At 38.8% G+C, this 24,999-nt stretch overlaps 1 protein-coding gene across 14 annotated transcripts; it reads left to right on the forward strand.

Moving 5' to 3' along the window:
• Positions 1 to 314: 314 nt before the first annotated feature.
• ZNF207 (zinc finger protein 207) lies at positions 315 to 24,998 on the forward strand. Of its 14 annotated transcripts, none has more exons than XR_013229564.1 (14): positions 315 to 506; positions 5,610 to 5,736; positions 7,322 to 7,460; positions 8,489 to 8,659; positions 9,319 to 9,394; positions 10,835 to 10,935; positions 12,254 to 12,414; positions 13,023 to 13,112; positions 14,034 to 14,276; positions 14,933 to 15,095; positions 15,246 to 15,727; positions 18,418 to 18,470; positions 22,617 to 22,682; positions 24,530 to 24,998. XR_013229564.1 is itself a non-coding variant. In XM_077328755.1 (12 exons), the coding sequence occupies exons 1-11, from the start codon at positions 466 to 468 to the stop codon at positions 15,404 to 15,406; spliced, it is 1,473 nt and encodes a 490-aa protein (XP_077184870.1). In that variant the 5' UTR covers positions 315 to 465; the 3' UTR covers positions 15,407 to 15,429; positions 15,648 to 15,986. The 14 variants fall into 14 exon arrangements, 5 of the variants coding, with proteins under 5 accessions (XP_077184870.1, XP_077184868.1, XP_077184871.1 ...); XR_013229563.1 differs by having other exon boundaries at positions 22,620 to 22,682; XR_013229567.1 differs by having other exon boundaries at positions 15,246 to 15,429; positions 15,648 to 15,727; positions 22,620 to 24,998.
• Position 24,999: the final 1 nt, after the last annotated feature.

The following is a 24,999-nucleotide window of genomic DNA, read 5'->3' on the forward strand; positions in this document are numbered from 1 at the left end:
TTTCACAGAGCCTAAATCCTATTGAATTCCTGAGCGCTGAACTCACAGTGAACGAGCATTTAAATCGCTCACCGTACCCCAGGCCAAAGGTCGGGGGCTCAAGGAAAACTGCCCTTGTTTACAACATTTCGAAGCCAGGCTTCGAAACTCCACCCGACCCCCTTGAGAACTCGGCCCGACAACGCTAACCGCCCCCCTCAGCGCCAGCCAGCAACCAAGCCGCCTGCCGCGCTGCATGCTGGGAAAACCCCCGCGCGTTCTGATCCCGAGTGACGGAACAATACGTAACGTTGTTTTAAGAATCCGTGCGCACGCGCAGTGCATGCTGGGTCTCGGGGAGCTCGGCGGAGCGGCGGCCATTTTGTGTCTGTCTGCGGGAGAGAGCGCGGATCGCGGCGGGCGCTGGCGGTCGGTCGGCTTGGGTCGTTTTATTGTTTACGCTTTCGGTAGCGGAGCCGCGCCGCGATGGGCCGGAAGAAGAAGAAGCAGCTGAAGCCCTGGTGCTGGTATCCTTTGGTCGCCCCGTGGCGGGTGCTGAGCGCCTTCTCGGGAAGCGGAGCGGGTGGGCTTGGCGGCCTGGCTCGGCGGCGCGCCCTGCGGCCTACTTGCTCTGTCCGGGCGGGACAGCGGGGCTGCCCCGGTTCCTTTATGCCTTCCTGGGCTCGGTCTTTCCTCATCATGACCTTTCTCTTCCCCTCGTGCCCCCTGCTCGCCGACCCTTCCGCCCAGCGCCGTCCTCTTGGTGGGAAAGGGTCTCCAGGGCTTCTCCACCCCCGCTGGGGATGTGCAGCATGACCTGTGGGCAATGGTAGCTGATGCTGTTTGCTCCCGTGCCCGGAGAACTTCATCCCACTCCTTCTGGCACATTCAGTAGGCCGGCTTTTCGCTTCTTTGTGTGTTTGGGGTTGGGTTGTTTTGTTGGTGGTGTCTTAGCCATTGGCTGCATAGGCCCCTGGTGTCCCTCACTTCCTCCTGTTGTAACAAGAAACTTGGTTCTTATACAAGTTCAGGGGTTAGCATTGTTACATTTAAGTGCCAGATTGTGTGTTTCCAGGTGTTGGGTAATTGGCCTCCCGTTTCTCTGCACTGTTTTTGTATATTTCCTAGGGATATGGAGTGTTATTATCCACGTGATGGCATCTTGCATTTGATATTACCTCATGTTATCCTTTTTATCTGGTGCAGGGTAATGATCAAATGTATTTGCTGGTTTTTGACTGTAGTAATAAACCTGATCTGTTATTATCACCTCTTCTTCAACTCCTACTTTGCTCTTTCACTTTTAGGCGTTCTGGAGTAAGTTTAGGAGTTCTACCGTGTGAGGTAGGTGAGGCTTTATCAGTGCTGTGGTGAGCCCAAGGTCGCCCAGCTAGTTGCATGTGGGGGAGTACAGAATCAAACCTGGCTCACCAGATTAGAAGTCCACACTTCTAACCACTACACCAAGCTGGCTCTCCCACCAAGCTGACCCACTTTTTCTGAACTCCAAAACAGATTGAGCATTACACAAACACCCATACTAACAGTGAAACTAAATTTTGTGCTATGGATATTGTCTCACTATGTATAATCTGCTTTGAGCCCTTCTGAGAAAGACAGACTCTAAATAATGTAAATAGATAAATCTGTGTGCTCTTGTCCTTTCTGGATTAAAATTTACAGGTTTCTTTACACATAAAGAACAGTTTGCTTGATATTTTTATATATGTTTGTGTTGTAGCTGCAACTTGAGCAGCCAAACAAATTGCTATTAGTTAATACATATGATGATTTAACCTGTTCATCTTCAGTCTGATGCACTAGCATAGGTCAGCCACTGGAGGCTCTCTTATAGCTACTCTGGTATTTCTTTAATTCTCCATGGCGAGCCACTCCTCAGCAGGGCTCATTAGAGGCCATCTTCTTTCCTAATGGTCATGTGCTTTGTAGGGAAGAGCTTCCTACTTTCCTCAGCCCTTTACTTTTGCATTGTTTGGACATGTTCTCTTCAGTTCTTGCTGTTGTGAGTTTTCTCAAAGTTTGCTTTCTGGAGTATTTCTCTTTGGGAAATGTTGCAGAATTTTTTGTTTTAAAAATGTACCCAGTGTGGTACAAAATAACCCGTTTGAATCACCCAAGCCTCTTCTGCTTGGGTGAGATCCATAATACAGCCACATGCAAGATTTGCTTCCAGTTTACCCAGAAAGCCTGCTCATATCAAGCAACATGTTTAGACAACCTTATGGAAGAAGATACCGCTTGCTTACTCTAATAGCCCAGCAGCAAAAGCATCTGCCCTGGCAGAGCACAGTCAGTCTTTGTCTACAAAATCACCAATTAGAACTGACCAACTTGTGATTCTGCCATTGAGCGTTTCAGTTCCGGGAGACAGCACTGAAGCATTTGGTCTGATTGCCTGCCAGTTCAGCTGAATGCTGCACTTGGAACCCATTCAAAATCCAAACATCATCTGTCCAGTTTCAAGACACTCTGGGAATTGATTAACTCTTTGGTTCCAGCCAAAACCGTCTTTGGTTCTGAAAGAACGGAGGGATGTCTCACCGTGAACATTCTCAGAATGAGCAATGGAGTCTGGCCAGGGCACATTGGCAGTCCCAGCAGCTAGTCAGTGGTCTCAGCCGTCCTCCTCAGCACCATGACAGTTCTGTGCCTTGCCTCCTTGGCAAGGTTATCCTTATTACTTTTCTTCTCCTAGACCTCAAGAATGGACCTAATGGCAATCATGAAAAGCACCACCAGAACTGTGGAGCCCCTTTTCACAGAACTGTGACTCTGCAGGTTCTCCAGTTTGGTATCCTCATGCAGTCTCTCCCCACCCCTTTTCGGGGGCATTTTGATTCTGAAGAAGAGCAGGTTTGGGGTGCTAACTCTCCTGGTCCAGGCTCAGACACTTTCCCTGATGACACTATAGGGGACTCTGATCCAGTATTATCTGATGAAGATGTGAAGCTCTACACAGAGCAAATGACATGAAAGGCTAAATTCTTGGAAATAGAGGTGACCTCCAGCAACCCAAGGCCCTTGAGACAAGATCTTAGGCAAGCTTTATGCAGGGTTGCCTGGTATAAATGCTTTCTCATCTGTAAGGCCCTTTGGCCAAAACCAGCTACTGTAGCTGCCACATCCAAAAAGGAGGAGAATTTATCCAGGGTGTAACCTACTTATTCAGCCATCCTCCAGCTTCATTCCTCATGGCTGAAAAGATGCAGGTGAAAAAGGTCACATTCCTCATTAGTTGATAGGGTCAAAAATTGATGCCATTTGTAGAAAAGTCTACTTTTCTGCTGCATTCAACCTGTGCATTGCTAACTACAGTGCAATTATGGGAGGGATACCATTTGTTCCTTTGGGAAATGATGGCTGCTTATATAGAGCTTCTTCCTGAAGACAAGAAGCCTCTAGCTACACTTCTCCAAACGGAAGCATTGTGCCTATTCAAGCAACAGACTAGTGTAGGCAGACACACCACTGACTTGTCCTCCAGGGCCATGGCTTCAGCACTTGTACTGAGAAGGCATGCTTGACTGTGCTCCACGGCTCTTCCATCTGGCAGAAGGTGGAAGACCTTTCATTTGAGAGAACACTGTCTGCTTTATCAACTGACAATCTTCTATCCAAAATCAAGAAGAACAAGTATACAATTTTTATCCATTTGATGTCATAGCAGGTTCTGCCTCAGCAGATGTATAGATTTCACCGGTCACAGTCACCATACTCACAGCACTTGCACCAGCAGCCTCACTTGTTACAGTATCTTACACAGTGGCTCTTTTCAGATCCAATTCAGTCCATTAGAGCTCATAACATACGCCACTTCCTAAAGTGCTGCGACAGGCTTGCTGACTCTGGCCCATAATAAATCAGCCACCTGCCATCTTTAAGACGGGTTGGCTGCATTTATTGGTAGATGGCAGAAGGTCACTCGAGACACTTGGGTTTTCTCAGTTGCTAGTTTGGATAATTAGAGTTTTGGCAGTGGCCATCCCTCCAACATCCTGCACAAGCTTTGAATAATCCCATGCCTGAGTTGGAACGGGAACTGTTGTCCCTTATATACAAAAGGGACAGTGCAGAGGGACCTGATCGCAGATTTCTATTCACATTTTTTTCCCGGGTATCCAAGAAAAATTGAGGCTTTGAACCAATCCTAAATCTGAGGGTTTTTAATTTTTTCCCCTGAATGTGAGGAAGCTCAAAATCTTGTCCTTGGAGTTGGCCCTGTGACTGGTAACATTAAACTGCTGGTTTTGTGTACCAGTGTATGACCCTTCAGTTTGAGCTAGTAATTGCCCCATGGGTATTTTCTAAATGTGTTGCTGTTGCGATAATACACTTAAAGTCTAAAGTTTGTTATATTTATCCATATTTGGAGTCTGGCTCATTACTGCACCTTTCTGTGAGGACCTGGAGTCACAGGTTTCCCTGATACAAACATGCCCGGAATTGGGTTTGTTAATAGCAAGAAATCACACCTCCAACCTTCTCAGGAGGTTTTCTTTATTTGTGCCCTTTTGGATACGACAGTGGCTAAAGCTTTCCTGCCAGTAGATAGGCCTTACACATCTGTGCCTGCACAGTAGGCATCTTCGAACACCAGTTACAGGTAAGTGCAATGCTGTTTAATTATTAGAGAACAGTTTTAACTGTTGAAAGTTCCAAAATGGGGCTAGTACAACCCACAGATGATCGTGTGCTGTGGCGGAGCAATTATGATGCTGCATAGATTGCATTAGGATGTCATATGGTGTGAGTAGAGTTATGTCAGTTCATTTAACTGGCCTCACAAGTCAAAGGACAAGATACCCTGGCCTTCTGGTGAAATACAACACAAAGATTCTCTTTCTTGAGTTCTTTACAAATTGGTGAAAATGTCAAGAATGTCTACTATGTGGCACCACAGAAACATCTCCTTGCTGATGAGCTCTGTATGACAGGAAACTTGTTCTGTTGGCAGGAGGAACGGAGAAAAGTTTTCTTTGTCAGATGGAGCTTTGGGAAGATTCTTGTTTTGCGAAGCGCAATATGAGATTCCAGCTATCCTAAATCCATTGGAACATACAAAAGGCTTAAAGCTGAGAAGGTGAAAGGCACAAGGAATGTGTCTGAACTAAATATTTGTGGACTCCAGTTCACTGAATGGTTGTAGTCATTTCTATGGGTGTGTCACTGCATCTATTGAACAGCTTTTCCTGAGGGATTTAGCAAGACTCTTTCCCAATATGATCTTGTAAACGATACTGTATATACCGCCTTATCAAAGAAATTTAAATGTGTAGAATAGGATTAGGAATAGTAATTATAAGTAATCAAAAAAGAAACTTCTGATTGTTTTTTTAAGTGGCTATAATCTCTATCTGCATATGCTTAATTTTAGGAGTTGTGTTTCGGCTTCCTTGGAAGGTGGTGGGTTCTCCATCTTTGGAAATTTTTAAACAGAGGCTGGATAGCCATCTGAGAGGCTGATTCTGTGAAGGCTTAAGGAGGTGGCAGGTTACAATGGAGGGTTGTGAATGTCCTGCATAGTGCAGGGGGTTGGACTAGATGACCCATGAGATCCCTTCCGACTCTATGATTCTATGATTCATGTTTTTCTTAACAATCTTAAATAGGTACTGTAACAGGGATTTTGACGATGAGAAAATTCTCATTCAACACCAAAAGGCAAAGCACTTTAAATGTCATATATGTCATAAGAAACTCTATACTGGACCTGGTTTAGCGATACACTGTATGCAGGTAAGTGCTTAAGAATACCGTCACTTTATGTGCTGTTCTTTTGTAAAGTGATACAGCATTTGTTGATCCTTATCTTTTCATTGTTTGAGAGTATTACTAAAAGTAACGCATACTACAGCTGGATTCCAGAAACAACTGATTTACTGAAGCTAAATAGGCTGGTTAGGAAATGGGTAGTTTTCTCTACAGGCAGTTTTCTGTAAGGAAACATTTCCATTTTTTAAAATGGCCTATGTTTGTCCTACGAAGTGTCAGACACTTGTAATTAAAAGAAAACAGTGATAAAAATGGATGCTTTCCTTGTGGAATTCTAGCCACAAAGGAATGTGGTAACAAGTGCTTGTATATATTTGGAAATTGCAGGAATCACTTATCCATGTACAGCCCCTTCCCTATTTTTCTGTTACCAATCAAGAGAAATGTTGCATGCTCAAAGGAAAAAAGTTCTCTAAGAATCCTCTCTCACCAGTGTGCGCCATGATGGGCCCTGGTCCAGCTAATTAGTCCAGAGCCTTCATCTCTGAGTGTTCCTACATAACTTTAGGCTTTTTATGCTGCGCATCTAGAGTATTAACTTTTTAAGGTGAACTAGTTTAGGGTAGAATGAAGATGAAATACCTGCCTGTGAAACACACTGTTTATTATAGGAGTGTAGGCTGACCCAAAAGCACCAGTCTGTCATTACTTGAGAGCCAAAATCCCAGATTACTTCTGAAAGAAGTAACAGTCCTCAGAGGAAAAATTCAACAGGGCGGTCCTAAGCAGAGCTATGCTTTACAGAGTCCATTGAACTCAATGAGCTTGATAATGGTGTAACACTGCTCAAAGATACACTGTAAAATAACTTATTAAAACTTGGTTTACAAAATTGCCATCCCAGATACTTTCTAGCAACAAATACTGCAGAACTTAGGCTTACTTCTGAGCAGACACGTTTGGGGTCATGCTGCACATTTGTATCCTCATCCTAAGTCTATACTCAGTTTTGGAAATGAGGCTTTAACTGTGTTTTTTGTCATGCTTCGTTATAGAACTTTAAAGGCATTAAACCAACAACTAAATTTAGATATAAGATGGACTAGGAAATTAGAACATGGAAACAAATCACAACTAATTTTGCGTACCTAAGGAGGCAATCCTGAACAGAGTTACACAACCACCTCATTGTTTTTAGTGGATTTTGAAGGTTGTAGCTGTGTTTAGGATTGCTTTGTGTTTTCTTGAATAGCTCTGCTCTATGCTACAAAGTATATGATTTGTGAAATGTAGTAGACTTTGTAACTTAAGTAGTGTTGGGTTCCTGCTAGGTTGATCTACTGACTATATAGTTCATCTATACAGATCTAGCAAAAGTAGATAAGTTATAAATGGCTAAAGAGTTATTTCAATTACATAATATACCCATTACTTACTTTTCAGGTATTATTTAAATCGTGTTCAAACTTTTGTCTCAATAGGCTGTCCCTTTTGGCATCTTGTTAGCATGCAATCTTGGTCCAGCTACTATGTTCAGGTCTGTGTTCAAGAATGACAGCTATTAATGTTAGCTACCTATTTTGGCTTGGGTTTTTGTTTTTGCACTTAGGTACATAAAGAAACTATTGACGCCGTTCCAAATGCTATACCTGGAAGAACTGACATTGAACTGGAAATTTATGGTATGGAGGGCATTCCAGAAAAAGACATGGATGAGAGGAGAAGATTGCTCGAACAAAAAACGCAAGGCAAGTTGAAGCACTTTTAAATTCTTTGCCCCACTCTTTGCTGTGGTACAATGCTTAGATCAGTGCTTTTTAAAATTGTGAACAACTTAAGTAAATGTAAACACTTGAGAATGTAATTGATTGGGTATGTTCAAAACACGCTGAATTATTGTGATATTAACACAACACCTCAAGGATGTTCAACTTCCTTTGAACTGTAACCGAGTGTTTGTGTTTGCCGTTGAGACTTAAATTTTCATAACTGGAAGTGTAATTAAAATAAAATTTCTGCCAGAACAGAGTATCACTGTATGGGGATGACTGAATTATGACTTGATCATTTAGTTATATTTAATTAAATATTAAAATATTTTACCAGTTTATAAGTGTTGATTATCAAGGAACTCCTCACTTCTGATGGAGTTTACTCTGCACAGTGATAAGTTCAGAAATCAGCAAACTTTGGTTTTTAGTAATAGATTCTAAGATTTCAGTCAATACACCTAGTTTTTCCTCTAAGTTAGTGGATTTGATGGGAGCTTGTATGATTACATCATTGAGGACACACAGCATTTGAGATAAACATTTTTGTAAGGATTGTCAGAAAAATAGGAAGCGTTTTTCAGGACTGTTGAAAATAGAAAAAAATATTGGAAGGGGATTTGCTTGTAGGAAATATAAGATGAACTTTGAAAACTAAAAGCTGTAGCTATAATGAAAAGCCATTGTTTGGAAATGTGTGGTGTGCCTCCATCCCTCACAATGGGACTTAGAGGCTTCCAGTTCATGACTTACCACAGTTACTCGTGGCTACTCCCCTTAGCTGCAAACCAGATTCTGAACTATGTCTTAATCTCTAAGCCAAACACAAGCTTAAAAATGTTGAACGCTTGATCCTGTAATGCTAAACCACTGTTTGTCATTAGTTCTGAGTTCATCATTTCTGTCCCCAAATTGCGGATTGAATGACTCAACACTGTAATATTTTAATAGCAAGTCTTGACTGCCAAAATAATTACAATTAATTGAATGTTAAATCTTTGTTGTAGCTGAAAGCCAGAAAAAGAAACAACAAGATGATTCTGATGAATATGATGATGATGAATCTACAGCTTCGACTTCATTTCAAGCACAGCCAGTGCAACCACAGCAAGGATATATACCACCGATGGCACAGCCGGGGATACCTCCTGTGCCTGGTGCACCAGGAATACCTCCAGGTAGCAGGCGATAAAAAATGGGAATGAGACCTCTAGAATTTTAACAGTGGAAGGCAGTTCAGTAGGCTATTACTTTAGTATCAAAAGGGTAATTTATATAAATTTCCACTAGAATTTCTGGTTGCCACATACTAAATGTGATATTGCTTAGATATGTTAAGGATTTCAGAAACCTTGATTTTACACATCACTTTGAATATTCCATGCTGTATGGTAATTTTCACTGGATTTAATCCTTGTTTTGTATTGCGGGACCATTTTGGTGAGGCACTTGCAAAGACATTGTTAAACTATCCTTGCCTAGTTCTTTCTAATAGAAGACTTCATTGTCCTACCCCTTTTGATGTTTAAAGAACAACCTGCTGTTTAAAAGTGAGTTGTGCTTCCTTGCAGAACTGTGCTTGGGTATAAGAAAATGTTGGGAAGGCAATCTGGGGTGTGTTGTCAGTCTGGGAAAACAGTATTGAAATGGTTAATAATACAGCTATTGCGGGGATTAAAGCAAGGGAAAATTCCCCATGTTAAATTTTAATAAGGTATGGGGAAGGCTTCATGAGCTTTCAAAATATTTCTTTAGAGAACTCTAGATGTTGCTACAAATTCTGAACAAAAAACACTTCTATACAGAGCTCACTTCTAACACGCGTTCCTACTTGCAGGGATCCCACCATTAATGGCAGGCGTTCCACCAATGATGCCTGGAATGCCTCCCGTGATGCCTGGAATGCCTCCTGGGTAAGAACAGATTAATACTAACATTGAGCATTTTTCATTGATTTCAGCTTGTTCAAAAAATTACTTCTCATTTGATACTCCAATTCTTGGATTGAAATATGCTCTATGTGTCTTTAACTGTTGCTGTTGTTTATTTGATTATTTGGGGGTTATAGACTTGAGGGTGAGGCTCCATAAAACAACAGTGTCGGGCAGCTAGCATAGTGGTGAGAATGTCAGACGGCTATCTGGGATGACTTGGGCCAGTCATATCCTCTCAGCCTAATCTACTTCACTGCACAGTGTTATTGTGAGGATAAAATGGAGGAGATTGATATAAGCTGCTTTGGGTCCCCATTGAGGAAAAAGCGGGGTATAAATTAATTAAATAAAATCTTTGTTGAGGGCCTGCTGCACTACTAAATTAAGTTTTCTACCACCCACCCATTCCTGTGCATCTTTCAACCCCCATCCCCTTCACACCTCTCTCCACATTTTTCAGGGCTATGTGGACAAGTGGACCAGAATATACAGTACTGTACACCCCAGCTTTACTTCTTGGTGTCAGGAGATGGGGAGCAGTAATAGGAGGCTCTCCTAGCTCTATCCACATTTCTGATTAAGACTAAAAAACTTTGGAATAATGTAGGCATGGCTGCCTTGTATGATTAATAGGAGGAATTCCTTAAATTTATATACTGTGGTGCCCAGGGATACCTTTTCATCACCTTTGGTTGGTGGGAGAGATCTTGTCACTGTGGTGCATGCTAGAGTAACACTTATATTAGATTACTACAGTTACTCTACATGGGGTTGCCTTTGAACCTTTGGTACAGAATGCTGTGACCAGAATGTTGACTGGAGTGGGTCATACAGGCCATATAATTACAATTTGGTCTGCCTAAGCTGCTACACAGTTTGTTTCTGGAGCCAATTCAAGATGCTGGTACTGATTTTTAAAGCACAATGCCTTTTAAGGGGTTGTCTTTTCCCTACCCATGCAGTTCTGGAAGGCTTTCTTCAGGCACCCCTGCCACCTGAAGCTAGATGGGTGGCAAGCCAAGAAAGGGCCGCCTTAATCATACTGGGAAAACTTTGTAACTCCCTCCATGGGAAGATTTGGCTGTCTCCCTCTGTGGTTGTCTCCTGCCAGTGAGATCTGTTTGGCATACCCCCAGTTAAATGTAATTAGCCTGTACACTGGGGTTTTGGTGCTTTGTGTGTTTATATGTTTTTACCAAATTACTTTTTATAGACTTTTATTTTAAAATGTTTTTCATGTTGAAATGGTTGTAGTTCTTGATATTTGCTGCCTTGGAGAGGAACACTATTTGCATTGAAATGTAGCTTAGAAATGTTTTAAGTGTAAATTAATTGGAAATCCTAAAATGATCTTGACATCATATGCCATTAATTCATCATGGCAGGTTTCATTTTCATGCCGCTATTTGTCTTTACTAGGATGATGCCTATGGGTGGAATGATGCCTCCAGGGCCAGGGATCCCACCTCTTATGCCTGGTATGCCACCAGGTAGGTCAGGGGTGACGAATCCATACTGTGGTGAGATTACTTTTTTTTTTAACCATCTGGGATTGCTATCGTTGTTGGTTGCTTTGTAGAAATTTCAAATATGTGTATATAACTATCATAGTACAGTGTTCATTTTGTTTTATGACTGCTTGGCACCAAACAGATCTGTACCATTTCAGTTAGAACCATAATTTTAAAAATGATTTTGGAGGGAAATTTGTTAAAAGTACTTCAAAGTCAAATTTTATTTTGTCATTCAGACCCAGGTTTAAATACATTATTAAAATATCAAAGAGTACAAAAAAGAAATATTTGAGTACAAAAGGGATATTTAAAAAGTATTAAACATCTTGATTAAAACTCATCAGTGAAACAGCACTGGCTAAATGCCAAGACAATATGTTGTTCAGTTAAATCAAAAAAGAAACTTTCTGTCTTAAATATAACCCACACAACTTAATAGCGATCACACAAAATTTAGCAGTGCATATGGTTGCTTGATGGTTTTTGAAATTAAGAAGTTTCTTAACTTTATCCTTAGAATGAAGACTTTGCTATCGGTGTAAAGTTAGCTGAATTAGGTTGTTTCTTATTGCATTATAGATTGAATAGCGTTGCACATTGTGTTCACTTGTTTCTAACTGACTACAAGGACACAATCTCTGAAAAGGGGATTTTTCTATAGCAGCGTTAAAATAACCTCGATTGTTCTGATATGAGAGATATTTATTACTTAAAGCATCTAGGATAACTGTATGGGGAGTATCGTTCGTTAAGCAAATGGAACTCAATGAGAAATTATTTAGAATGACCTTGTAGAACCTTTGTTTACTTGGATTGTGTTTGTTGGCACTACTTAATTTGGTATCAAGTTGCCAAGCATATTCCAATTTTCCTGTATTTATAATTCAGGAGGAGAAAGGGTCTTTTTCCTTTTAAGAATAAAGAATTATCATTAGAACCAGAAAACCTCTGCAAGCCAAATAATTTGAAGCCATTTGTCTTCAGCCCCAAGTATATTTGCTGTTTGCATAGCTTTCTAAATTCTAGTATATTGTGTGTGTGCCCGTGCATGTATATATTGTCATTCATGTTAAAAAACAAAAACATGGTTCTGCTATTCTGACTGCTTGAGTTGCTTAGAACCAGTGGCATCTATCTTATCTCAGCATTAATCCAGAATTAATGCCAGGCATACTTATAAATAGTTGTGGTGATTTGTGCCTTATTTGTTCTGTATGAACATAATATGATTTTGCATGGAAAAGGAAAGAGACATGCAGATTAAAATGTGTCTGAAAGTGTTAAAAATCTTGAGAAAACTACCATCAGAATAACTATGTTACAGGTATGCCACCACCTGTTGGACCTCGCCCAGGTTTACCTCCCATGACACAAGCACAACAGGTGACTGCTCCAGGTGTTCTTAACAGGCCTCCAGCTCCTGTTGTTGCGGCTCCAGCTCCTCAGCCTCCAGTTACCAAACCACTTTTTCCTAGTGCAGGACAAGTAAGTTTTAACTTTTCTCCTCATAGTCTAAAAATCCTTCAGTGTACGGAATTTTTTGTTTTTAGCATGTCAATTGTGATACTTGCAGCGTTGGAGCTCTAGTTTTCTGACAATGAGATTGTTAGACAAGTTACTTTAACGAATGTACTGTCTTACTGTTCTCTCAGAGAAGACAAAACAAAGGAGTGAACAGGAGCGCCTGTATGCCTTGTAGAGAATCTCTCATACTCCTGAACTGCTGAACATTAGTGTATTCTACGTTTCTGCTGTTTTATATGAGAGTAACATAACTGATAGTTTACTTGATGATCCTGGTGACTCCAAATAAAACAGCTGCACACAACCATGAAATGCATAGATACAGGTTGGGTTTAAAGTCATATCATGCTTACTGCCAGAGTGGAATGGTCTTTGAGGAGAGGTATATGAACCTGTACTGTTTTATTGTATTGTAAATGAATAAGTCTGATTCTTGTAAATGTGCTGCGGAACCAATGTTGAATTTCTGCTGGGAAGATACAAAAATATCAGTCTGACATCCTTCCACTTGGCTATTTTTCACACGTTATTTAGAGTCTGTTTACTGTTTCCTTTCTTTTATGCTACAGATGGGGACACCTGTCACAAGCTCAAGTACAACTTCATCCAATTCAGAACTGTCAGCACCTTCTAAAGCTCTGTTTCCTAGCACAGCACAAGTACGCAGGAAGTTGGAGTTTTTAAAAAGAATTGCTTTGCTAATTAACCCTTTGGACCCTTATGTAACCTTAAAATTCTGCCTAAACATCTTCAGATAATTGTAGATTCCTGATCATGTTTAGCTGTTCATCCCATTTTAAATTGTTACGGACTTTTACAAGCTATGTGCAGTATTTTTATACAAAAAAGAAATGAGAGATTCTACATTGTGGTCTTAAAGGGTTAAAAAGCATGAAGCAGGTCAGTGCATCTTAGCGGGCAGTGGTTTTACCTGATGCATGGTTTATCTTTCTAGTTTACGCTGTTCTAATGCATCATGAGAAATGTAGGAAAATACCCAAAATTGCATTATGTGCTAGATCCCACCCCATCTAACTTTGGCTGGGAATTCGGTAAATAGTTCAAACATATGTGCTGTTTGCTTATCAAAGCATTCTCTCATAACTGTAGAGAATGCTTTTAAACTGATTTGACTTACTATTAGAAAGTTTCACACAATAGCATTCTTTTAAAGACAACTTTCTTAAACGATCTAATTTGCTTTGAGTGCTAACTATCTGAAAACAGTTCTAACTAATCATTGTTGAACTAGCCTAATTACCAAAAATAACATTCCTGGGGAAAAGTCTGAGGTATATTCTTAGAGTCTATTGTATGAAATTGTGTGTGTTTGTTTTTGTTTGCAAAGGACAGTAACTAGTTATGCAGTTTTATTTTGCTTATATTGTGGTTTTTGATCAGCATCATACACTTCATAGCTTCCATGTGTGGGGTTTTACGTTGATTTTTTTTCAGTTTGCTTTGTTATGTGGTAAGGCTGAACTTTTACTTTGGGGCTAATTTTACTGTGTGAATAGACTAATTGCTCTTTGTACATTTGATATATTGCTGTTCTTATATTTTAATTTTTTATTCCACAGGCTCAAGCAGCTGTTCCAGGGCCAGTTGGTACAGACTTCAAACCTTTGAATAACACACCTGCAACTACCACAGAACCCCCCAAACCTACATTCCCTGCTTACACACAGTCTACAGCTTCAACCACTAGTACAACAAATAGCACTGCAGCTAAACCGGCTACGTCTATAACAAGTAAGCCTGCTACCCTTACAACAACCAGTGCAACCAGTAAGTTGATCCATCCAGATGAGGATATCTCTCTGGTAAGTTATAAGTACGCCCTTTGCATAATTTGTTATCTCTCTAATGGTTGTAAAGCAAGTCTGTGCTCATTTTCCTTTGAAATCTATTGTTTGACATGAAGGGTGGATTTAGAATTGCTCCACTTCATTTACTATGTTCAGTATAGTTCTGATTGCCTGCTACTGGAAGCATTAAAGACTCTCTTCAAACTTTCTTCTATTAGTTGATACTCTATTTAAAACAGATACAAGTAAGCAAGTAAATGTTATTGATCTCTAAATCTTCAAAAGTAGAAAGTAGTACTTTGTTGTAAGTATAGTTATGTCCTGTTATATTCAGTATAAAATTAACTGTGTAATCTTACAGAGTTACTCCTGTCTTAAGCCCATTAAATTAAATGAGCTTGCTGGAGGTAACTGCATTGGATTGCACTGCAAAACATAGTTTGTCTGTGGTATCTGACAAAAGAAGCTTTGACACTCAGAAGTTTTAATACTTTGAAAATCTTGTTAGTGTTTAAGGTATTACTAGACTTAAATCAAATAATTCATCTAAGATTCCTGTATTGTAATAAGCCATTATTCTTGTCAGTATTGTCCAAAACATATTTGTCTTAAACTGATTCTTCACGTGATCTCATATTGTTGAACTTCTCTTCATGTGTTTCCGTTCACAGGAAGAAAGAAGGGCACAGTTGCCTAAATATCAACGCAATCTCCCTAGACCGGGGCAAGCTTCCATGGGCAATCCACAAGTTGGCCCAATTGGAGGCATGATGCCACCACAGCCAGGAATTCCTCCCCAGCAACAAGGGATGAGACCTCCAATCCCACCTCATGGTAAGATCAACCTAATTGTGTGTAAGGTTTAATCATAATTTAACAAGCAGGAAACTAATTGGAAGTATGTAGTTAATAACTTGATAAGGTTTACTAAGAAATAAAGTTTAATGGTTTTTGTAACCTTTTTCCAAATGGTTTGTTTTACAGGTCAGTATGGAGGTCATCACCAGGGCATGCCAGGATATCTTCCTAGTGCAATGCCTCCATACGGTCAAGGACCTCCAATGGTGCCTCCTTACCAAGGTGGACCTCCTCGACCGCCAATGGGAATGAGACCTCCTGTAATGTCGCAAGGTGGCCGCTACTGATGCTACTGCAAACGCTCTAATAGGTTTGGAGATTAAACCTTTTCTCATCTTGTGCTGTTAATATAGCCAAGCTTCCATCAATTAAAACTTCGTTGTGACTTTTAGAAAAATATCTTTCCACATACAAGGAACTGTTGGACATTCTTATTTTACATGGGAAAATTATTTAGAATAATAAAGCGGGAACTTTCCCTGATGTTGCAATTTATACTGTATGGCTTCTTTTTCATGTTTCATCTAGGTTTTTAGAAGTGAAGTATAGTAAATATGGTTCGTTAAATTGTGAAGGCGCTGGAATTACATGAACATACCATCTTAAAGGCAAGTTCTGTAACCTTATGTTGCTGTTTGTAAAATGATGCCTTCACAGCACTTCAGGTGCTGTTGGACTTCATGTCCCCAACGATAGTTTGGTGAGGGCTTTAACTGTTACCAGCTGCTTGTACACATAAGACTGAACATGTAACAATATTTAATGTATTTAGAGCTCCTCCTATTGCAGAGTTTGAAATTGACCCACTAAGCTCATGTGACTTTCTGTACTGTTAAAACTTCATTGTAATAAAACAAAAGAAAAACATTGTCTTTTTATTCATGACCAGCTGTGGACAACTTCCTAAAGGTTTGTACTGATGCATGCCATGGTAGTGTGTGGTGTAATAAACACATAATTCCTTATGTTGCATTGATATATTCTGAATTTTTTAAACTTCAGAAGTCATTAGTTTTATGCTGTAGCTGATTCCTGAGCAAGTTGGCATAGACCTGTACACTTATTAACCAGTTGCTACAAAATCTGCAAGATTTGGAATAATGGGGGCACTCCTTTTTCTAAATGCATGGATTCTTTAGCTACTTCCTCTAGATGTTTTAGCTCGCCTGATTATAACATTGGTACTAGGTTCTTTAGAATTGTGTCTGCTTTGGTGTTGGGATCTCAGTTAATCTTTCCCAAATGTAGATGTAAAACAGGACAGCATTTCCTTCTGCAGGAAGGATGAAATTACAGCCTGAGATGTACCCTAAAACTGCAGTGGTAAAGGGGGGGGGGATCAGAAAAAACATGTTGCACAAGTAGAGCTCTGCTCACACTTCTCTGAGTCAACTCTTCAGTCCATGTGACTGGATGTAAAGATCTACAGCAGTTTTGTTGAGGCTTTAGCTGAAATTGGTTCCATGTATGCCGCTTAGTAGGAGAGCAAGGGCAAAATCCTTGTCTCCAGTTGAGTAGTTTAATAAAATGCTAAACCATGGCTTGGTGTCATATGAACAAGCCTGGAAGAACCTGAGGTACCCTAGTGGGAGCTTTCAGCCTGTCTCATTATCCTGTGGTCATTATTTCAAGGCTTATCCATTACATCCTCATCTATAAGTTGTGTTTTCTGCCTTGGAGTTTGCTATCCTGCTTGGCTTAGATGAGCACAAAAGATAGTTTGCCAGTTTGGACATTATAATGCAAAAACCCAGCATGTGAGGAAAAGAGAGATCACACAAGTGTGAGACGGAGGCCTGATTTTAGATATTGCTGTATCATTGCTTGGCCTTGTGTCTGAACTAAGCTTATAACGAGCAGACATATTAAATGTAAGGCAAAATAAATTTGTGAGGCTTTGCCCAAAAGCATCACGGGTCTCTATAGTGTATATAAATGTTCCTTTAATTACCTTCCAAAGAGAGATGCAACTAAAACCTACCTGGATAGTACAATTCAATCACCTGCAGCTCACAAAAGCTGTTTGTTCTTCATTGTGTACATTTACCACTCTTAAGAGCAATCATTAGCATCACAAACTGGAGCATCAGTGGTTTCTGATAAGTGTAGGTTCGATTTGTCCTTAAATTTCATTATGTGGTACTCTGAATGCTTTACGCTTCAGGCTTATAATGTTTATATTCTCATGTTATACTTGAAAACTAAAAATACAAAAATCACAGAAATATCCCATCTCCTGATAGAACCCTGGATCTTGTAATCTCTATATTGTTTCAATTCTTCTAAGACATATTGAGAAGCTTGGCTTTCTAAAAATGGTTAACTTTTTAGCAGAGCTATTTGCAGTATAGCTAGATCTCCTGTAGGCTGGCTAGTTCCCAGACGTACATACAGTCATGTTAATTTGGAAATTTGCCCATTATTTTTTTGGAGATTTCTCTCTGTTAACCTATTGTGTCAGCTGTCATGTAGTTATGCATATCTAATAACTTGACTGTGTTGAGAAAAAAACAATTACGTCTAGAACTTTTCAGTGTCACAATAGGTCCCATTATTGATGAAGCGAACCATTTTTCTGTTTAAAATGACTTATGAATGAATGCAAGACACGTGAACTGTATGTGCTGTCGGTAGATGCATGCAGCTTCTTTGGATTGTGTCCATTATCTTTAGAAAATAACATTTTTCAGGTCGGTTAATCACCAGGTTTTTTGTTGTTGTTTTTTACACATCAGGTGCCTCTGGTAAACTGGTTCTCGTAACTGAGCCACGGTTTCTTTTAAAATTACTTTAGTGAAAAACCTGTGAATGGGAGATAAAAATTAAATGATGATGATTGTTTAAGAGGCATTATAAAATTTTAATCGGGGAACCTGAGTTGTTCCAACAGTCATTTTTAAATGCAAAAATTATGTCTTTATCTGGTACAGTTGTCTTAATAATTGTACTGGTCTAGCTACTATCTATGGGGTGTAAAGTGCCTAAATAGCAGCTGAGTTTTTATTACATTTTTCACTTCTAAAGTTAGTTTGGAATATTCCATCACTTATAGGAAGAAACACCCACTGTGAACCGAGTGTTACATAGCAATGATCAAGCTGTAAGGTGATAGTCAGGTTGGAAATTCTTTTTCATAACACAGCTCTGATTTTAAAATTTAATACCTGATTTTGGTGGAGCTACAACTGAAACCATACCTCTGCTTGATCATTGAAATTTTGTTAGTTCTGATTGCATGTATTTTTAACTTAATTGGGTCATGTTTTTTCTAAAATTTAAATTTTTCTTCTTCCTATAGCCCTGCCATAGGACAGGCTGAGGCAGAGTCAGTGTTGCCCTGTTCAGTCTGAGGCAAGTGGGATTTATTTTATTCATTCCTAGGGGCTTTCACAGCTTTACAGCTGTTGGATATTTATGTCCCCAAACTTGCAGCAAGTTTGGTGAAGGCTCCTACATTTAATTTAATTTAGGATTTTTATAATCTTTCAATGGGCTCTATATTAATATTGATGCTGTTTCTGGCTCTGGTATTTTCAGTTTGCTGTTAGCTGTCAAATTCCCTATTCAACTATTAGTCCCTCTGTCACTTCGCCCTTTGACATTTTATGGTATGATTATCTTTGAAATGGTGACATAACTATAAGTGATCTGGAAATTTCAACTATGAGTGTTGAAAATGCTTTTGTATCCGTTTCTCCTTGTTAATTTAGAGTTGAAGTCAGTGCCATCCACTTAAATTACCTGAAATAGTTAGAATCACTGTAATTTATAGCACTTTGTTGAATCATATAAGTAAATATTAATGTAGAGCCTGCAGAGTGAAGAAAAATGCAGATATGAATTGATAAAATGGGAAGATGGGATAAATGTTTAGTTGGAACCATGACACTTTCATCAGCCTGTCTTCTGTAAAGGTAAACAATGATATTTGTACACTGAAATATAAGGAATGTGCGTCAATGAATATTTGAGAATTTTAGTGATTGGTATGGTTCATCAGACAACTTGTGCTGTGTTCATGTATAAGGTATTGAAAATGCATTGGTAAACAAAAACAATGAAGGATGTTAGGTTCTCAATTTTATGTAGAAATCTTTTCTTACTGCATATTAGCAGCGGCTATGAAAGCATCAAGATAGCTGTTATGCAAGTTTGTACAAGTATACAGCTTTTTTTTAGTGTGGCGGGAATAACTTCAGTTGCATTCGCAGTACTCTTTGAACTGCTTCTTCAACCCTACCATGTTTTTAGAAGTTTGAAGTTTTTATACCACAGATTATACCACCCAATAAAATAACGTGTGCCCATTGACCATTTCCCACTTGTCCAACTTGATCCTCAAACTGCTTTTCCAACCTCACTGCTGGTTACTTTTCTAATGTACCTAAGTGGAGGATATCTTCAGCTGGAAACACCAGCCTAAGGAGCCTTCTTGCAACTTGAGTGGCTCTTTCACTGAAGGAATGCTGGAGGAAGGCTTCAAATCTTGCTTGGTGGTAGGCCTACTCCAGCAGTAACTTGTGTTTCCCTTGATGGAATTTTAAAATGTGTGAAAGTTACCTCTAGCATAGCATGCTTCCTATCACTGTTCTCTCTCATAAATATAAACTTATCTTCAGGCTTATCGCATTTTCAAAAAAAAATAGTCTCTTGTAATTCTGTTAAATATTTTAAATGTCTGGTATGACTACTCTGCTTTCCACCATTAAATTGTATTCAGTTCCCCCATTCATTGTATTTTTGGCATTTAAAGGTGAAGATGGACTCCACACTGCAAGATGAAACATAACTAATCAGTATTTGTTCTGCATTTTCTTTTTAAAAACCTCTTTAGTTCATGAAGTTTTGACCAAGAGTTGTGAAAATATGGACTATTCTATAGTTTCTGATGAATGAAAGAGGAATTGGTATTTACAATGCCAGAATTAAAGTTTGCCATGTAATAAAATAGAGCAGTAACTCAGTGCTGATGCATGATATTAGACAAGCCTGCCGCTTGAAAACACAGGAAAAGAGATAATGCCTTTAAGCATTGAGTATTATTTTAATCCACTAAAATGTTTTGTGGCACTTCTTGCACTGCAACCATATTCTATTTCTAGCCTCCAGTTATTTAATGGTTGTAATGAGAACAGAGATAAACTTCAGACAGAGATAAACCTCATCCTGTCTGTACCTATCTGCCTCGACAGTTACAGTGCAACTCAAAAGTATCATTTTTGTAAAGGAAATTCATATGTATATATATGTAGCTTATGTTTCCTATGCATGTTACCTATTTGTAACATTGCTTGTGAGAGCAGTCCACTAAGGCTACAATTGACACAAGTATCAACTTTAAAAATGAACCCCATAATGCCAATATTCCATGGAAAATAGCAATATGAGCATTTTTCTTTGGTATAATTGCTGAGTAGGTTGCAATAGTAGCCTCTCCGGTGGTTTTTGGACTTACCTTTCTTATCCCTGAAATAAAGTACTATGTGGGTGATTGAGTCTTACATCTTAAAATTTAAGATTCAGTTACTTTAATAATTGGGTATGCATTCACCTAAACGTTGAACTCGGTAATTATCCTGACAGTCTCAAATGCAACCTTACCTCATGTCTAAAAAGCAGTTTGTGGATCTGAAGGAGTAGCAGTTTAAAGAGAAACTCATGGATGCACAGTTTTCCTCCTGTGTTTTCTTTTAATGCCATTTTTTGTATAGAATTATCAAATTGCTTGTTCAGTAAAGGGATTAATAAGTAATCAAAACTTCTGTGAGGGCAAAGATTTTTGCCACAGGTGCTGTGACTTCAAACTGGAACTTTAACCTTTAAATGCTTGTTTTCTCTAAATTCTTGTGTTCCCTTTGAGGTTACAAAAATTTGAATTGTCTGGTGCTTGTGTATACCAGAAGTTTAGAAGAAATCAGCTTCCCTGAGCTAACAAACTCCTTCCTGATAGTTGCTACCTTCAGACGTTTAATTTATGAGAGGCTTGTTCCTGGTGTGGAATTTAAAGAAGGGTAGTTCTAAGTATGTTGAAAGACTGTCATTTCATAAGCATTCTCAAGCTTGCCACAAAGCTGTTCACTAAGCCAACAGCTTGACTAATCCCAAAGGACTTTAGTTTTGGACAATGTAACTGGGTTAACCCATTTTCAGTTTTAATGGATGCAAGATATCTCTCTTTGAGATTCTCATGGACTTCTATTTTGACAGATGTGTGGTATTAAATGAATTTGCAGAGGCTTTTTCCAAACATAAAACATGGTTTTAAAGAATTAATATCACTGAACATTGTGAAGCATCTATGCAATGTTATTTACAGAACCTTATCTTTCATTACGTTATATCAAGAGGTTTTTGATAACATGATGCTACAGATTTGTGTCAGATACATCCAATATACAAGCTAATGGCATTAAAGGAAAGGGAAATAAGGCTTGCATTACCCTTGGCATGAAAATTCTGTGCTGCTTTTAGGTTTTTGAGTGATTGTTTGGATATTTGAAACTTGAAACTAATTATTGTGTTTGCTTTTCTATCTCTATTTACATATGTTCATCTTTTGTGTATTATTTTGGACAAGACCATTTAGGAGATTAAGCAAAATAGGAAAAACAAACTTCAGTATATATTTTCAGCTTCATTAATTGGCTAATAAGAACTGTGTTCTGACCAGGTTGGAATGTCTCATTTCATTCTTACCATATATCTGTTCACGTGCTTTATGTACTGTCTTTACTATAAAGGAAGACAATCCCAAATGTAAGATGACCCTGCCTCCCCCAAAAAAGATTTCTATTGTTATATCCATCTAAGATAGCTGGCTGTGTTTTTGACAGCATATGGGGGGATTGGACTTAACCTTGTATTTGAGTAAATACAGAACATATTTGCAGTGATCATTTTTACCATTGCTCAGTTCATTGGAGTCTGGAAGGATTAAGCTACCACACATTCATACTGTTGTGTCAAAAATACATTAAAAATAATCTGTGACCACTAGCCAAACTGTAATTCTCGTTCTTAAATCAGAAATAAATAGTAGTTACTGACATGCTTGTACCCCTGGCATGTGCCTAGTAAATATTGCTTTCAGAACTGTTTCTGTAAATATGCATTCTACAATTTTAGAGTAAAGCTAAATATAGCTTTGAACCTTTTATTGAATCTCAGCAGTTTAGACAATGCTACCTAGATCAATCTTCAATTCTAATTCAGGCAGCAGGAGTTGTATTTGTGTAGCCAAGCTGTGAACTTGGAAGTAACGTGAGAACACAATTCTATATTTTTTACTAGTATGTTTGAAAAATTGCCACTTTTTAAACATTTGCACTATGACCCCTTAACTTTCAGACTGGTAACAAATATATTTCAGTTGAGTTTTTTCAGAATGCAGAGTTGACCTTTTCTCCAATAACGTACAGAAATTGGGTTTTTAATTTGAAGCTAAATCATGAATTAAGCTCCTTTTGGTTTAATGTAATTTGTGTTTTTGTTGACTAGCAGCAGAATATCAGCATTTACTACTTACTGGTAGAGAAGAAAAATCCCTCAGCACTGCCAGTACAGGTTAGTTTAATCTGTAAGTACCTGATGTTTGTTTTGAAATCCTGTACTACAAATACCTTGTTAGTACATAAGATGGAGCCTAATAATCTGAAAAGGGTCACATCTTACAGCTAAAGATAATCAGCCTGAACAGTAAACGATGATAGAGAGGGAATGGTTACTGAAATAGCCAGTTGTGGTTAGTATCTGATTTCTTTCCAGTCAGATCTGCAGTTAAAACAAAACATTACATGACAGATCATTTGGCAAGGTTCACTTAGGAAAATACAGTGGTAAATGGTTATGCCATTAACACAGGAGAAGTAATGCAATATTTTGATCTTTCTCCTTAGCAGTCTTTTTTTACAAACATCCACCACCACCACAGTTTTGTCAACAGATGAGCAAATCTTGGCCGTGAAGGGCATTATTGACATGAAATGATGTGTCTTCTGAAACCCTTGGCCCTTGAATCTCTGCCCTTCAGAACACAGAGTTCTCATAGGAAGCCTCTTCTCTCGGTTTGATTATTTCTTCAGTAGATTATGCCTTTTGTTGTTCTTCTGTTTTGCCTGATCTGGTGGCTTGTGCAAAAATCTAGTTGCATCATATTAGAGTTGCATGTTTCTGTATCTCTTAATTTTCTGCTGCAGTGTCTAGCCATCATATGTAACATTCCTTAAATGCTATTAACCTTCTTTTAAAGTAGCAAGCTAAAGCTGTTGGTAGACTTCAAGCTCTTTAAGTAAAAGGACACTGTATCCAGGCTATGGCCTAGGATTAGAAAGATGAACTTTCCCATCCGTTGGATGCCTTCCCATAGGTAAATTATTGCTTACTTGATTGCTGTCTGTATGGTACTACACGTCATTGCAATGTCTTAAGATTGGCTGAAAACTTTAGTACCATCTCTGATGCCACAATACAGCAAAGACATGTATAGTAAAGTTTTCAATGACTATCCTACTGCAGTGGAATTTTTGACTTTAGAACCATGACAAAATTCCCCTCTGAGCAAAATGCATTTTTGGTTAGCGTTAACCTAACAGAGGAGTCTTGTTGTGATATAATTTCGGTCTCAAAATACCCATGACTTTTTGTGTCAGTGGGATATTTGTACAGTACTAACTGTCCAGGTTTGGGTTGATCACAATTTTAAATATCAATGTGATCACTGAGTTGGAAGGCTAAATATGTAGGTTCCTATTAAGCTTTAGCTAGGAGTGCCATTCACGACTAATGGCAATGCACCTGAAAGCTCCACTAAATTGTAGCTGAACTCCTATAAATCCAGTTGCAATTACTCGATGCCATAATATTTCACATGCCGAAAAACACTCCCCACCATCATAGGTTTACTATTACTGGTGCTAAATGGTCGAGCAACTTGTTTTGAATAAGCTTGCCCACAATTAACTTGCTTTCTAAAAAGATTTTCTCCATTAAATGGCAGCTATACTTTTCTATCCTGCCTTTAGTGTGACTGAATATTGCTGAGAAGCCATTGTAACTAATTCTGAATTGTACTGCTGTTCTTTTTTGTTCCCTCAAGTTTGCTGTTTGGGAAAGGGCTGCATGTGGTGGTATAGATGCCATTGGGATATCAGGCTCTATGGGCACCTGTTGGTTTTTCCCATGTGTGAACAGCACTCACATGGCTTGTGAAAATTTCAACCCAAGTTCTGAGTGTTTCCGCTTCAGTGAATCACGTAGCACAAATGTTTTAGGATCTCCACAGCACCTGTGCTTCCAGGATTGTCTTTTATCACCCCACTACTGAGATAATATTTGTATTAAAATTAGTGATCTTTCAGCACAATTATGCATGCCCTTATTGCTGACTGGATTGATCTAATGATTTTACACAGAAAACTGAAAGGATGGTCTTAAATCATTTGGACCAATTGATGGATTGAATCTATTTCTATGATCTGGGGAAGCTGATTGTTGTTCAACTTACCACTGTGCAGCTATTAGGCATGCACTATGACCAAGTGAAGGAGCGTGTTGTCAGTCCTGGGCACGGTGATCATACTATGTTTCATATGAATACAACCTTTGTGTAGCCTTCCAGGCACCAACAACACCAGAAAAGTGAGGAAACTCATTTCAGGCCTGGCAAATTGGTAAGTATGTAGTACCTTGAATGCTTCTTATTAGTGGAAGTGAATGTCTGTAATTTGATTTGTAGTATTTTGTTTGTGATTATTACAATTGGAGAAGTCAAGCTTGTTTGTATATTTGGTGATGGTCATTTTCTTACAATCAATTATTCTAAAATGTACATTTACATAAAGCTGTGTACCTTTCATTTATTTATTAAACTCTGAAACTTAAT

Source organism: Paroedura picta, chromosome 3 (genome assembly GCF_049243985.1).
Source record: "Paroedura picta isolate Pp20150507F chromosome 3, Ppicta_v3.0, whole genome shotgun sequence".
Lineage (NCBI taxonomy): Eukaryota > Metazoa > Chordata > Lepidosauria > Squamata > Gekkonidae > Paroedura > Paroedura picta.